The 16,449-nt window shown below is 41.5% G+C and overlaps 1 protein-coding gene across 1 annotated transcript in view; it reads left to right on the top strand.

Annotated features, from left to right (window-relative positions):
* Window positions 1-3,623: 3,623 nt before the first annotated feature.
* The window catches only part of wdr90 (WD repeat domain 90), a 146,663-nt gene continuing 133,837 nt past the window's right edge, over window positions 3,624-16,449 (top strand). Inside the window, exons 1-5 of the mRNA XM_033040329.1 lie at window positions 3,624-3,783; window positions 6,307-6,437; window positions 8,492-8,589; window positions 10,452-10,628; window positions 14,352-14,490. Of these exons, the coding sequence (XP_032896220.1) occupies window positions 6,419-6,437; window positions 8,492-8,589; window positions 10,452-10,628; window positions 14,352-14,490 (433 nt within the window). The 5' untranslated portion in view covers window positions 3,624-3,783; window positions 6,307-6,418. The remainder of the gene's footprint in view (window positions 3,784-6,306; window positions 6,438-8,491; window positions 8,590-10,451; window positions 10,629-14,351; window positions 14,491-16,449) is intronic.

Raw genomic sequence — 16,449 nt, 5'->3', positions numbered from 1 at the left:
CATGTCCACTTTTTGCTCCTCTGATTTCCTTCATAAATATGCTAAATAAACATGTTAATTAAATTAACTAAGTATATTAACTTATTACACTTGAACATCCCCAAGAGAGGGATATCTGCCTCATCTTTTTTGTCAGCATCGGGTAGGACCATGTTGGCATTGGTACAAAAATCTGTTCAGAAAGCACACATCAGCCAGACTTTCACAAGAATGGTTACTTATCAAAAGGTATGGGGTAAGCCTTCCTTGGAAATGTATTCGAAGGAATGTTCTTAGAAGAATAAATAAAAACTATCTAGCGTTTAGTTTTAGAGGTACAGCATGGAAATGGGCATTTCAGCCCATCAAATCCACGCCAACCATTGATCCCCTATTCACATTAGTTCTACGTTGTCCCACTTTCGCGTCTACTCCCTACACACGGAGGGCAATTTCCTGGACCAATTAGTCTTTGCGATGTGGAAGGAAACCGGAGCACCCGGAGGAAACCCACGAGATCACACTGAGAACACGCATAACTCCACACAGACAGCACCTGAGGTTAGAAACGAACCCGGGACTTTGGCATTATCAGGCAGTAGCTTTACAAGTTCTGATTTTATTGAAGATCAAAATCTTTATTAATGTTATATTTTTCTAATGTTCAGGTGAAATAGGCTGTTTAAGAAGGAGACGCCATTTCATTCAAGGTTTATTTAAGGTTTTATTCTGTTTTGATAATACTAATTATTCATATTCAGCAGAGAGTATTTTTACTTCTCAGGAAACAATTGAAGATAAATTCTGATAATTCTTCAGCTGGAAGTCCAATCTTCCATTGAAATTAATAGAAATCAATATTAAACAGGCTCTGCCTACACCACGCAATGGAAGCAAAAATTGGCCCGTTTTAAAATATATCTCAATTCCTGTCTGAGGTTTTTGATTACTGAGCAGTTCTTGCTTTTTTAAGAAAAATCAAATATGAATACATATTGGTTTCTCTAAATTTCACTGATGATCATAATTAACTTTTTTGTAGTGATTTATTTTTGACTAAAGACAGGACATAACCATGATTTTTTAAATTCAGATAAGTTATTCTGTATTTTACCCAGTGTTCTAATTTATTTGGAAAGAAGCTAATGGAAATATTCAGTTGCAGTCCAAAGTGCAAACATCTGTGTCCTAACTGAGTATGATTTCATTAATTTAATTCAATTTTCATGATTTCAGACAGGGAGAAATCTGGAAGCAGAACAAACCTATAAATATGCAATAAAGGTTGGTTTCACCATTGAATTTGTTTGGATTTCCCCCTTCATTACAAGTTTATTATGTTAAAACAAAGGATGGTAAGACGGGTGGTTTCACATGGGATGGTGTGAAGATGTCGAAGGCAGTTTGGCAGATGCGGATGTTAGTCTGAAGAACTTGAGACTTTTGGGATAGAAATTCATGTTGCTTTCTGTGAAATCTATTTGTGGAGCTCTAACAAATGGGCGAGGGCTTAGTGAATACATCTCGTCTATATTTAACATGGAGAAGGTTGTGGAAGCTATTACGTTCAGGGGAGGGAATAATGATATCCTAGAGCATATCAACATAACAAAGGAGGAGCTGTCAGAGGTCTTCAGACACATAAAGATGGTTAAATCCATGGGGTCTAAAGAGGTGTAACCTAGAATGTTCAGTAAAGGAGATTTCTGGGGCCATAGCAGGAAATCGTGATTCATATGTGAGATATGAAAAATACTGAAGGTTAATGTTAACTAATGTTGCATTATCTGCCCTGATGCAGTCGTCAATATAGCAGAGATATAGTTCGGGGATAGAGCCTACCTCCTGCACCCATACAGAACTCATGGACTTCATTAACTTCACTACCAATTTTCATCCCGCACTTGAGTGTACTTTCTATATGCCGTTTCCCTTCCTCTGATTCAGTCTGAACAAAGGGTCTGGACCTGAAACGTCACCTATTCCTTTTCTCCAGAGATGCTGCCTGACCCACTGACTTACTCCAGCTTTTTGTGTCTACCTTCGGTGTTAACCAGCATCTGCATTTACTTCCTTCATAAGGATGTTATCGGGATTGGGGGGCTTGAGTTATGTGAGATTAGCTAGTCTTGATCTGTTTTCCCTGGAGAAATGGAAGCTGACAGGTGACATGCAGAGGTATATAACATTATGAATGGTATAAATAGGGTAGATTGTCAGAGTTTGTTTTTTAATCTAGATGTCGAGAGTTTAAGGTGAAAGGGAAGAGGTTTAAAGGGGATCTGAGGGATAAATATTTCACATGAAAGTAATTGGTATTTGGAATGAGCTTCCAGAGGAAGTGGTGGAGGCTGGAACAATAACAACATTTTAAAGATCACTGGATAGGTACTTAATTGAGCATTGAGTGGTATTAGTAGATAAAGGCATGGTGATTAGCATATATATGGGGAAGGTTGTGGAAGCTATTAAATTCAGGGGATTGTCAAGGGATATAGTAGGATTGTCACTGAACCATCTGCAAAAATGAATTTCATTGTACTTGGGAACATGTGGCAATAAAGTACCACTGAACTATTGAAATCAATTTTCATTTAGTCTCATCATATCTTGGAATTGTATATTTCTGAAGAGTTTGTATATGGAAGATTTTGCCAATTATAAAACTATGATAATGGATCCAAAATGCTATGAGTTACTCTGGTAGACTCCCATTTTGACTTTCCAATTAACTTAATTTCTGTGATTAGGGCTTGCGATTTTTCCAAATATCCCCATCAAAAGTAGTAATTCCATTTCCAAGAGGAGGATTTCCAGAGAATTAAAGGGCTGACCTGACTGCTGCGCCAGTCAGGCCAGCTCTTTAAAAAGGCACACAGATTTAGGATTAGCCCACATTAAACTGAGGAATAGCTTTAATCAGTTCATGAGGATTGGGCAGAAAATTGATTTATAAGATAATTTGTAATCTATTCTGTTTTACATAGTTACACATTGAAGATAAACAGCTTCTTGATGAGATTCGTCAGCTGCAGCAAACTCTTCATTTTGGAAACACTACATTCTGAATCCGTTGATATCATTCAGACCTGGAATGGCCCTGTAATGCAACATTGTATGATAATCAACACATTTTTTTGTACCTATTACTTTTATAATACGTTAAAAGTTGTGATTTTGGTTCATATATAGCCTGACTTACATATATATACTAAAGTATATCCTAAAAACGAATACTTGTATTCAGGCATAAAAGCTAAATTAAACAGATTTTGAAAATGTTACTCAAGTCTGCTGCTATTTATGATGACCTTAACTTTTTGTAGTCCTTCCGCTACTTTGTTGTTTTGTACATGTATGTTAAATTTCATTACACGTGTTTCTCTTAAGCTTTGGTTAAACCGTCAGTATTCCACCATCGGAATGCTAGATTGTAATTCACATAACACAGCAATATATTTTGCCATCAATAAAATTATTTTGCTTTCTTCTAACATATTCATTGATTCTTCATTGGTTACTCAATGTACAACGCAATGCCCTTGAAGCATTTAGTGGAGGTGAGGATTCTTGCATTCTATATCAAACTAGACCGGCGCCGCGGCCGGGGCGAGGCACGATGACGTGGTGACGTGATGACGTGATGACGTGCCGTAGCGAACGGCCGTTGCCGTTGGGCAAACGTTGCGCGCGGCAGCGGTGGCGGGAGCAGCAGCAGCAGCAGCAGCAGCGGCCCGGGGTGTCCGTGACCAGGCGGCTCCGCACCCGTCAGCGGCGGGAGGGACGTTGAGTCGGTAAATACAGGTAAAGTAACTCAGCGGGACATGCAGAGGAGATGTCTGTGAGACGCGGTCGAAGTTGAACTGGATGGTTAGTGGTTTCTTGGGTAGGGGTGGGAGGGCACAGGCTTTGGTGTTGGGTCGTTGGGTGGGTGTTGAGGGCACAGGGTGGGTGTGGGGGCGTAGGGGGCGGGTTGGTTATGAACAGGTATGATGGACAGGAGGAGTGTTGGTGATGGGGATGTATTGAGGGGATCTCGAAGTCTAAGAAAAGTGGTAATATTGTAGAATTTTACGTTAAGTTGCCATTTTTGGGTAATATGTTTGTTAATTATTGTTATGTGTACAGTGAAAATCTTTGTGGTATGTTATCCAAACAGATCAGATATACCATACATATAAACAATCGAGTCAGACTCAAGTAAATAGGTAGAGCAAAGGGGAAGAAGGCACATTGCGGTTCTCAGCATTGAAGTGCATCAGTTCCATAGACAAAAAGTTCAATGTTGTCAATGAGGTGGAGGTGAATCAGACAGAATCCTAGCTCCTAGACCAGGAATCAGCAACCTTGTTCTGCATGGGGCCCAGGACCCATGTCTGTGAGCAAATGGCTGGCCACATCTATCGCCATAGTGTGATATTTGGTACACAAAAATGCTGGAGAAACACAGCGGGTGCAGCGGCATCTATGGAGCGAAGGAAATGGGCAACGTTTCGGGCCGAAACCCTTGCTGAAGACGTTCTCCAGCATTTTTGTGTACCTTCGATTTTCCAGCATCTGCAGTTCCTTCTTAAACACGTGTGACATTTGGTGTTGTTTTTGGCATTAGTTTTCATGTTTTTCAATTCGTTTTCTGCAGTTCCCAGGTCTCTTGCATGCCCAGGGACTGGCTGCAGTTCTCATGTTGGCTCGCCTGCTGTAGCTCGCAGGTGGTCTGCGTGCCCCGGGACAAGCTGCAGTTCCTAAATCAGCTCACGTCCCAGGGACTAGCTGCAATTCTCAGATCAACTCGTGTCCCCGAGACCGGCTGTAGCGCCCAGGACGCCTGCGTGCCCCGGGACTAGCTGCAGCTCCCAGATCAGCTTGCGTACCCCGGTTCTGGCTGCAGTTCCCAGGTGGGCTCGCCTGCCTGGGGACTGGCAGTAGCGCCCAGGTCGCCTGCAGGCCCAGGACTGGCTACAGTTCCCAGGTCGCAAAAAACGAATTGAAAATAAATACGCCTGTCCTAGACCATTCCAAAGCCTGACAACAGAGGGGAAGAATCTGTTTCTGAGTCTGGTGGTGTGTGCTTTCATGCTTCTGTATCTTATGCCGGGTGAAGAGAGAAGGAATTAGCAGGGGTGGGACAAGTCTTTGATTATGTTGGCTGCTTTTCAGAGGCAGCTTAAAATATGGATAGTCAATGGTGGAAAGTCTGATCTGAGTGATACAGTACATCTACAACACTGAAGTTTATTTTGGTCTTGGGCAAACCTGTTCCCAAACCAACATGTGATGCAGCCCGACAGTATACTTTCTATGGTACATGTAGAAGATGGTAAGAATCACTGAAGACATGCTGAATTTCCTCAGTGCCCTCAGGAAGCAGAGGTGTTGGTGTGCCTTCCTGGCTGTTGCACCTATGCGATTGGCGCACAACAATTGGTAATATTGATGCATAGGAGGAATGTGAAGCTCCGGTCATTTAAACTTCCATAGCATTAATGCAGATTGGGGCAGGTACTCTGTCTGAAGTCAATAACTAGCTCTTTCATTTTGCTGATATAGTCGCGACATCATGTCATTAAATTCTCTATCTTCTTCCTCTACTCTCTCTTGCCATTGTTTGTGGCCATCCCACCACAGTAGTGTCATCTGTAAGAAGGAACTGTAGGCGCTGATTTAAACCAAAGATAAACACAAAATGCTGGAGTAACTCAGCGGGACAGACAGCATCTCTGGAGAGAAGGAATGGGTGATGTTTTGGGTCGAGACGTCTGAAGAAGGGTCTCGATCCGAAGCATCACCCATTCCTTCTCTCCAGATATGCTGCCCGTCTTGCTGAGTTACTCCAGCATTCTGTGCTTATCTCTAGTGTCATATATAAACTTGTAGATGGGATTAGTGCTGAATTTGTCCTATAGTCATGAGTGTATAGGGTGATTTCACGAAAGGTCACTGGAGCGTAGGTCCGCACCCACGTGACCGAAAATTTTAACTGGGGGACAAACGTCACTTCCGGTACATGTTAGTGAATGGGAAAACACGCACTTTCACACCCGTTAAAAACATCGAAAACGGCCCGTTTTTGAGCTGCAATTAACTGTACCAGTCGGGGTGACCGCTGAGTTACTCCAGCTTTTTGTGTCTATCCTAATTTTTATGTTTGCCTGTTCTTTCCACTGAGGCTGCATGACTGGGTGATTCTAGCATTTTCTTTTTTTTGACTGATATTGATAATCAAAAAGGCTATTCTCATAAACTTATTACATGCTGAAGGTAAATTATTGAACTACATCTTTCAAATTTTTACTTGGTAGGCTTTGCTTATGGGTATTTTTCTTTCAGATGTCTTGTATGAACATTTTCTCTGGAATTAAATTTGATGACCACATTTACTAAAATTGATCTTCAAGGACCAAAGAAATAAGAGTATTTGGCGAATGATACTTTCACCAACATGGAGAAGCCAAAGATAGGTGAGAAAAGAAATGGTTGATGAAACTATCTTTAACATTCTACTTGTGACAGATGGATCTACGCATTGCAACAATGGCGGAAGTGGACAACCACACATGAGATAAAGTCATATCTTCTTACACAGAATCCATGTTCTACAGCGGTATCACAATCCTAAATAAGATTAATTCAGAATAGATGTGGCAGGCCCAAGCTTAGGCAGTGTGTGTTCAGAAACTGCAGGACTGTATTCCATCGCTTGGCTCGGCATAGAAACATAGAAAATAGGTGCAGGAGTAGGCCATTCGGCCCTTCGAGCCTGCACCGCCATTCAATATGATCACAGGCATATCCTTTGTGTTATCGGTACCATAATGGCAAAACATTCATCCTGATTCAACGAGTTGTGTTGAGTGCCATGAGTACCACATGTACCTAATCCTGCAATGTAAGACTACGTAGGTTAAATGTGAAATGCTGCCAACAGAGGAGGAGGAGCCATCTTGGTGAACGGCTGCTAGCCAGCAGCCGTCCGTCTTAAATTCGTTTTTTTTAGTTTTTAGTGAGTCCTGTTTTTTTGTTTGTAGGGGATATGGTCTCTTAATGTGGGGGGGTAGGTGTTACTTTATTTATAGGTCCCTACCTGGTCGGTGTGGCAGCCTTTTTTCCGGGCTGCCCGTCGACCCGTCCTCGTGGCCTACCAGCGGGCTTGGAGCGCCGTTTCTTGGCGGGAACCACCCAGCACCTCGGCCTGGGTGGCGGCACAGCATTGGAGCGCTGGAGCGGAGCGGAGCGGGCGATGCCTTGCCTGGGTCGCCGCGCTGGAGCGACGCGCTGGAGCTCTGGCGAGCTGGACCGCCGTGAGCAACATCTCCGGGTTTGCGGAGCGGAGAGACGGCGTGCGTAGAGGCGGCAGTGCGGAGAGCGGGCGCCGACTTTTTCATCTGGAGCCTGGGAGCGCCAAACCGGCGCGGCCTTGTCGGCTTCGGCAGCCGCGGGCTCCAACCAAGAAGCGGCCGTTCCAAGTGGCCCAGCCGCCGAAAGGACTCTCCCGACGCCGGGGCAAGACCACCCGGTGAGAACGGCCAGGGACATCGGGCCTCCGTACAGGCAATTGCGGTGGCCTCAATAGCCCTGACTTTGGGGTGAACATGGGGTGGGGACTGGACATTGTGCCTTCCTCCACAGTGCTATCCACTGTGGGGGGATGATTTTTTTGTCTAATTGTAGTCCTGTAGGTCTGTGTCCAAGATGGCTGCCGTGAAGAGAGAGTGGACGCTGGCGCGCTTTGGCTGCCGCTGCTCTCTTTTCACACTGTGTTTTTGATTTTCTGTTTTTGGATTGAATTCTGTTTTTAATTTGTGTCACTGTGATGTCTTTAATTACTTGTTTTATTCCGATTATATGTTTTTATTCCGATTACTATGTAAGGTGTCCTTGAGATGTATGAAAGGCGCCCATTAAATAAAATTTATTATTATTATTATTATGATGCCACCCCCAGTTACATTTTCCCATCTCCACCCCTTTCCACTTTCCGCAGAGACTACTCCCTCTGTAACTCCTTGGTTCACTCACTGCCCCTATGCTTCCTCACTCGCATCCGCCCAGCGACCCCAGCAGCCCTTCCAGGTGAGACAGAGGTATACGTACACCTGCTATAACCTCATCTACAGCATTCGTAGCTCCAGATGTGGCTTCCTTTACATCGGCAAGATCAAGTATAGGTGGGAGACCATTTCGCCAAACACTTGTACTCGGTCTGCTAAGGCCTGCTGGATTTTCCGGTGCTAACGATTTTAACTCTTCTTCACATTCCATGTTGACTCTTCTGTTCTGGGCCTCCTCCATTGCCAGAGAGGCCACAGGCAAACTGGATGAGCAGCAACTCGTATTCCACCTGGGTCACTTAACAGTATGAACATCAAATTCTCCAATTTTAGAGAACTAATCTACTAACTTTTCTTCCCACTTCCCCCCCCCCCCCCTTTTTTTAATATTGCTAGATTTCTACATCTAAATTTATGCTATTTGCAATTGACTTTATTTTGACCTGATTGTTTTTCAATTATAGAGTCTGTGTGGCAGCGTCCATATGTGAATATCTTCAAACATTTCAAATTGGAAGAATGGAAAAAATCAACAAAAGAAGGAGATATTGCACCTGTTATGGTATAGTTGTTTACCTTTTGGAGACTTTCCTCCAATTTTTTTAATTTCTGCTCTATTCTGTCAGTACATAAAAAATTATATTTTATGTACATGTACCGTGACATTGTTGCAGTTTTACAGGAAGGAGCAGGTTAGTATGGGATGTGCATCTGGAAGTTTGTGGGCCTTTGTGATCTGTATTTGAATAAAGTTGCTTTAACTGATCTAGATAGTTCCAGAACTACAGGACCATTATCTAGGACCTGTAGGAATTGTTCTGGAATGGCTCTTGATGGTTGCAGTAGCATCATTTTGGGTGGAGATCAGAGATCAGCAGGGGCCCCAGTGCAAGTGAGGGTCTAGCTTTCTTGTATCCAGAAAATAGATGTAATCCCTGTTTCTACTCGTTCCTTGTGAAGCTAGGAAGAACTCTCCTGTCCTCCTTGGTCCAGAAAATAAAAATAAAATAACAATTTCCATGCTGTTTCCATTCTCTGTTTGAAAGCAAAGTCTTTGTTCTATCATTCAGAGTTTCTACCAAAATTGCAGATCCAATCCATGACATAATTTGAGTTTTCACCTGATATTTAATGTGAAACTCTTCCTGCAAGTTTTTTTGTTCACTTGCTTACAAGACTTCACAATCTAAAATTAGATTATGATGGAAGCAAGAAGCAAGTGTCTGCCCTCAATTTAATTGGATCTTCCATAGTGGCAATCAACATAGGGATTTAATTGTAAACATCTATTTAGTCATCCTTGAAGTTGGTTATTATGAGAAAAATGTAGAGTATGCATGCTGTCTTAAAGGTTTTCCCTTTTTAATTTCTGTTGCTACTTAGAAATGTGTGCACATGATTAATCTATAGCTCATTGTTAGTGGGCTTGTTGAGATGTCCCTGGTTTACCTTGTCAAGTATTCCTTTTTTGATTCAGTAATGGTGCCCATATTTTATGACAACTATGCCTATTTTATCGCCGACGAAATTGCGTTAGAGGAGTGGAAATGGGGATTACATCTATTTTCTGGATACACGATTATTCTGCACAGTCCGTCTTAGACTAGAGCTTTGCTTTTAATACCATTATACCAACCAAGCTCATCTCCAAGCTTGTGGACCTTGGAGTCCGCAGTCTGCACCTGAATCCTCAAATTCCTAACCAGCAGACCACAATCAGTGAGGATCGGTGACAAATCATCCTCTACGATAATCCTCAACACTGGTGCCCCGCAAGGATGCATTCTCAGCCCCCTACTATACTCCTTATACACTCATGACAATGCAGCAAAATACCGATCCAACATAATTTACATGAATGCAGATGACACCACCGTTTATTGGCCGGATATTAAATAACAACAAGGTGGCGTATTGGAAGAAGATTGAGAACCTCATAACCTGGTGCTAAGACGACAACCTCTCCCTCAATGTCAGCCAGACAAACAAGATTGTGCTTGACTTCTGGAAGCAATGTATATATTCAATGTACACAAAAAAGCTGGAGAAACTCAGCGGGTGCAGCAGCATCTATGGAGCGAAGAAATAGGCAACGTTTTGGCCAAAACCCTTTTCAGACACTTGAAGAAGGGTTTCGGCCTGAAACGTTGCCTATTTCCTTTGCTCCATAGATGCTGCTGCACCCGCTGAGTTTCTCCAGCTTTTTTGTGTACCTTCAATTTTCCAGCATCTGCAGTTCCTTCTTCAATTGTTTCTTATGAATGGCATTTCTTTCCCCACTTTGGTCATTGTTCATATCAGTCTTGTATGGTTTTGAAATCATGCATTATAATACTATAATGATACGGTTACCATATCAAGTGATTTTTGTTCATTTTGCAGAGTTAACTGATAACTGTTTAATCTGGATATTTTTGTTATAAGGATAAAACTCTGAAGTGTACAGTTTATCGTATCCGAGGCTCCATCCCTGCTGGCAACTACATTCAGCTACCAAAAACTACTACTCAATCCCTCGGACTTGTTGGTCGTTACCTGTACATCCTCTTCAAACCAATTGTATCCAAATACTTTGTGGTTCATTTTGATGCAGTTACTGAGGTATGTGTTGATTAGTACCATCTAGATATTGTGCATTTGTTTGCTTGAACCTAATGTTGGAATTAGACGGTTCTTGAAAAGTCTATATTAAGATTAATAGTTCAATCCTACCATCATTACCAAGATCATTTGCCAAACTGTTGAGCCTTAGTAATATGTTCAAAATGTTAATTTCTTGTTTTCATAGATTTCATAGGTTTCAGGTGTAATACAGCAAAATAGGCAATAAGATCTGATGGGAGCACATTTTCTCATCAGAATTCATTGTTGGTTGAAAGCTGTAGATTGACATGGAATTACTTAAGAACCTTCCAAAATACTGCAACTATTGTAAAACCTGATCAGTTAGTTTTAATTGAATTAGAGGATTGATCTGACTTGACTTTTTGAGCATTCAGTTCTTGCTTCTTGCTGAAATAATGAACTGCAGATGTTGGTTTATCAAAAAGAGGACACAACGTGTTGGAGTAACTCAGCAGGTTCGGCAGTATCTCTGGAGAATATGGATAGATGATGTTTTGGATCACCCGTTGAGTTACTCCAGCACTTTGTGCCTTTTTTTCTCATTCTTGCTCCTCTTCTGAAAATGCTGATGTAAACTGTGGTGCTTAAAAGGGGGCCCATCATCCACCAGCATTTTTAATGGCTTTAAACTTGCCTTTGCCCGCAAAAGTTTGTTTATTCACTTATTTTGTTTCAAAGCATTTCAAAAATTATTTGATTGATAAGACGATTGCATCCATAACATTAAATGTTTAAGTAATATATTTTCCAGTGCTGAAGATATCGCAAATATATTGGGTTTTGCTAACCTTTCCAATTGGATAATCTTGACGGATCAGTAGGAATTGAATTTTAGGGGACTTATTAGACGTACAGTGCCCTCCATAATGTTTGGGACAAAGACTCATCATTTATTAATTTGCCTCTGTACTCCACAATTTGAGATTTGTAATAGAAAAAAATGTGGTTAAAGTGTACATTGTCAGATTTTAATAAAGGTCATTTTTATACATTTTGGTTTCACCATGTAGAAATTACAGCAGTGTTTATACATAGTCCCCCCCCCCCCCCATTTCAGGGCACCATAATGTTTGGGACACAGCAATGTCATGTAAATGAGGAGTAGTCATGTTTAGTATTTTGTTGCATATCCTTTGCATGCCATGACTGCATGAAGTCTGCGATTCATGGACATCACCAGTTGCTGGGTGTCTTCTCTGGTAATGCTCTGCCAGGCCTGTATTGCAGCCATCTTTAGCTTATGCTTGTTTCAGAACTTCAGAATTCATTATGCTACTACCATCAGCAATTGCATCATCAATGAAGACAAGTGAACCAGTACCTTCAGCAGCCATACATGCCCAGGCCATAACACCCCCACCACCGTGTTTCACAAATGAGGGGGTATGCTTTGGATTTTGGGCAGTTCCTTCTCTCCTCCATACTCTGCCATCACTCTGATATGTAAATCTTTGTTCCATCTGTCTTCAAGACCTTTTTCCAGAACTGTGGTTGCTCTTTTAAGTACTTCTTAGCAAACTGTAACCTGGCCATCCTATTTTTGCAGCTAACTAGTGGTTTGCATCTTGCAGTGTAGCCTCTGTATTTCTGTTCATGAAGTGCTCTGCGGACAGTGGCCATTGACAAATCCACACCTGACTCCTGAAGAGTGTTTCTGATCTGTCGGACAGGTGTTTGGGGATTTTCGTTATTATAGAGAAAATTCTTCTGTCAACAGCTGTGGATGTCTTCCTTGGCCTGCCAATCCCTTTGCGTAAGCCTAAGGTTTAGCTGATGTCTCTATCAGTTTTATTCTTGTTTTTCACTCATAATGGCTTCTTTGACTTTCATTGGCACAACTTTTGTCCTCATGTTGATAATCAGCAATAAAAGTTTGCAAAGGTGATGGAAAGACTGGAGGAAAGACTAGATGCTGAGAGTTCTCTTATGCCTGCATTAAGGAGGCATGTGTTTAAACACATCTGAGCAATTACGAACACCTGTGAACCCATGTGTCCCAAACATTATGGTGCCCTGAAATGGGGGGGACTATGTATAAACACAGCTGTGATTTCTACATGGTGAAACCAAAATGTATAAAAATATCCTTTAATAAAATCTGATAATGTGCACTTTAACCACATGTGATTTTTTTTCTATTACGAATCTCAAATTGTGGAGTACAGAGATCACTTTTTTAAAAGGAAATAACACGTGCAGAGTTACTTTCTTTGGAATTTTTGATAAATTTGAAATTGATTTTGGGGGAAGATGAAAGGAATTTTTAAAATTTTAATATCTTCTCAATGCATCCTGATTCTGGCTGTAGTGCTCCATAGTATTCCTCAAAAAAGTAACTGGCTGATCAAATTGTTCCAATGCATGCATTTCTGTGCAGAATGGGTTTGATCTATATTCGCAAATAATGCTAGGTACTCCCTGCTTTGCGACTTGCAAACACTAATATGGATCATGGAGTTGTGCCGCACAATATACCAAGACCGCCAGGGGACCTATGCAAGGATTTTGTTTGTGGATTTTAGCTATGCATTCACACCATTGTGCCAGAGCTACTACACTCCAAACTCTCCCAGTTGACTGTGCCTGAACCCCTCTGTAAGTGGATCACCAACTTCCTGACAGACAGGAAGCAGCATGTGAGGCTGGGAAAGCACATCTCGGACCAGCTGACCCTCAGCAAAGGAACACCGCATGGCTGCGTGCTCTCCCCTCTCCTTTACTCTCTCTACACCAATGACTGTACCTCCACAGACTCCTCTGACAAGCTTCTCAAGTTTGCGGATGACACAACCCTGATTGGGGAGGAATCTGCCTACAGACAGGAAGTAACACAGCTGGCGTCCTGGTGTCATCGCAACAACCTGGAGATCAATGCTCTTAAGACAGTGGAATTAATTGTTGACTTTAGGAGAGCTCCCCCTCCCCTCCCCCCACTCACCATCAACAACACCACAGTCACATCTGTGGAGTCATTTAAGTTCCTTGGAACCATCACCTCCAGGTACCTTAAATGGGAGGCTACCATCGACTCCACAGTCAAAAAGGCCCAACGGGATGTACTTCCTGCGGCAGCTGAGAAAGCACAATCTTCCACAGGCAATGATGGCCCAGTTTTATACTGCCATCATAGAATCTGTCCTCACCTTCTCCATCATGGTCTGGTTTGGCTCAGCCACCAAGCATTACATCCAGAAGCTGCAGCGCATCGTTCGATCAGCCGAGAAGGTTATTGGCTGCAACATTCCCCCCCCCCCCCCATCAACGAACTATACACTGCAAGGGCCAGGAAGCGAGCGGGTAAGATAATCTCTGACCCCTCTCACCATGGCCACAAACTCTTTGAAGCACTTCCCTCTGCAAGGCGACTCCAGACTGTCAAAGCCGCCACAGCCAGACATAAAACAGATTTTTTCAGCCTCCTTTTGCTCTGGTATTTTATTTCATTTTTCACATGTTTAAATTATAATGTTTTATTCTTAATTGTTTATTGTATATTGTGTTGTTACTTGTGAGCAAAGCACCAAGGCAAATTCCTTGCATGTATAAATACTTGGTGAATAAAATATATTCAATTCAATTCTGTTAATTTGAGGTTTGATCTAAGCGTGAGTGACTCAGGGCAGGGAATCTGGGCATTGGTACTTTTTGTTCTCAAAGGAATTATTTCATGCACTCTTTCTGTGAATCATTTTTCTCCAGGATAGTCAAGTCATTCGGATTTCATTCTCCAACCTATTTAAAGAGTTTAAATGCACGGTCACGTGGCTCCAGTTTCCATTTGTTTGTGGTGCTGTGAAAGGCTCTGTGTATAACACCACTGCAAAATCTGCAAAGCAAGGTAGGTTTTCATAACATGTTTGGTTTTATTATTTTATACATTTTTCAGTTGCTCCTATTCAGAAAGAATAGTACGAATTTGTATTTAGTTTTCTGATAACATTTGGCAAAGATTTTTGACTTCATTATCCAAGGTTATATTTTGATAAGAATGTAAAGACTTATATTTATATAGTATAGGAAGGAACTGCAGATGCTGGTTTACACCAGACACAAAATGCTGGTGTAACTCAGCGGGACAGACAGCGTCTCTGGAGAGAAGGAATGGGTGACGTTTGGGGTCGAGCCCCTCCTTCAGACAGAGTCATGGGAGAGGGAAACTAGAGATATGGAATGGTTTCAAAGAAAATTTAAGAGGTGAAAACAACAGATCAAAGCAAACGTGATCAGGGAAATGTAGAATGGTTCATTGTTGGCTGAGGGAAAGGTGACAACGAGGAATACAAACAGTAAAATAAATCAGGAGGACAGTGCTTTATGAATTTGAAGATGCTTTGAAGTGGTTTGGTGGCAGTTAAGTATTTACATGCTGTTCTTTGAAATGGAGCGATAAAATCTTTATCGTTTCCTTGTGTGGATCCATGAGTTAATTTTATATATTTTCTAAAAAAAAGCACAAATCTCAAGACTACTAATTTCTATGTTCATCAACTTCCTAAATTATACAAATTCTGGAATAATTCCTACAGATTGGAGGATAGCAAATGTTATCCTCCTATTTAGGAAAGATGGGAGAAAACAGACAAGCTGCTCAAAAGTAAAGTGTAGACACTGAAAATAATATGTTTGAGCAGATTCAGCATGGATCCTGAAATTGCATTTGATGAATCTGTTAGTGTTCTCTGAGGATGTATCCTATCAATTAGATGACAGGATATGGTTTGATTTTCTGAAGGGTTTTGTTAAGAGTGTAATATACTGGTATCAATTGAAAGTTTCAGATAGAAAACGAAGAGCGAAGTGGGATTCATTGGGTTCAGCACAAGTAACAGACTGTGACTTGAAGGGTTCCACAGGGGGCAGTGTTTAGCTACCTGCCATTCACAATCTGTATCAACATTTTCGCTGTGGAGACCAAATATAACGTTTCTAAATTTGCGAATGATGCACAAATAAGTGGGAATGTGAGCAGTGATAATGATGATGTGCAGAAACTTCAAGGGGATATGGATAAGCTTAGTGAGTTGGCAATAATATGGCAACTGATCAAAGAATATATTCTATTAATTCAACGTTCAGAAAAGGCAACGTATTCCAACCTGGTCCTGGACTTATTGCCCTCTGAAATAGTCTAGCAGTTCATTCAATTGTCCCAATTGTCGGTTAAAAAAAGACAGTGCCTTAAATTAATGGATTTTGACAATAAATGCATCTCTCTCTGCACTGCCTACATCCAGAAGACATTGTGTTGGTTTAAGCATGATTGATCACGATTAACTCGTGGCATGTTCTTTCCCATAGCAATGAACTCATCCAAACTATACAGAAGCTTATTGTGATTACAAGATGAATTTCAGATCTGAATTTTATTTTGCAGATCAAGCATTGCATTTAAAAATAAATTTTGCATTTGTTGTCAAATCTTCCTCTCAACCCCCATCTTTAATATCTTCCATGTTATCACTTGCCCACCAATGGGCTTCTGAGGTTTCCTGGTTTTTTATTGTTCCACCATCACCACCAATACCTTCAATTGCCATTGCCTTGAGCTCTGGAATTCATACTCTTCACTCTTTTCCCCTCAACTTCTTTAAAATTCCGTGTTAAATTCCTTGACTACGTCTTAGGCCCCTTCTATATCTCTCCTTCTGGCAGCAGTTATTTGATGTGGATTGCCTTCTGACATTTTAATATATTAAAGGTGCCACATAAAAAACATTGTTATAGCTATTCTATTAATCATGTAGTGATTTTAGAAAAAATAGGGTTAGCCATTACAGGATACCAGGCCCGTACGAAG

The sequence above is a fragment of the Amblyraja radiata genome, chromosome 22, assembly GCF_010909765.2.
Source record: "Amblyraja radiata isolate CabotCenter1 chromosome 22, sAmbRad1.1.pri, whole genome shotgun sequence".
NCBI lineage: Eukaryota > Metazoa > Chordata > Chondrichthyes > Rajiformes > Rajidae > Amblyraja > Amblyraja radiata.
The sequence above is the reverse complement of the archived record's forward strand: the minus strand, read 5'-3'. Positions and strand labels throughout refer to the sequence as shown.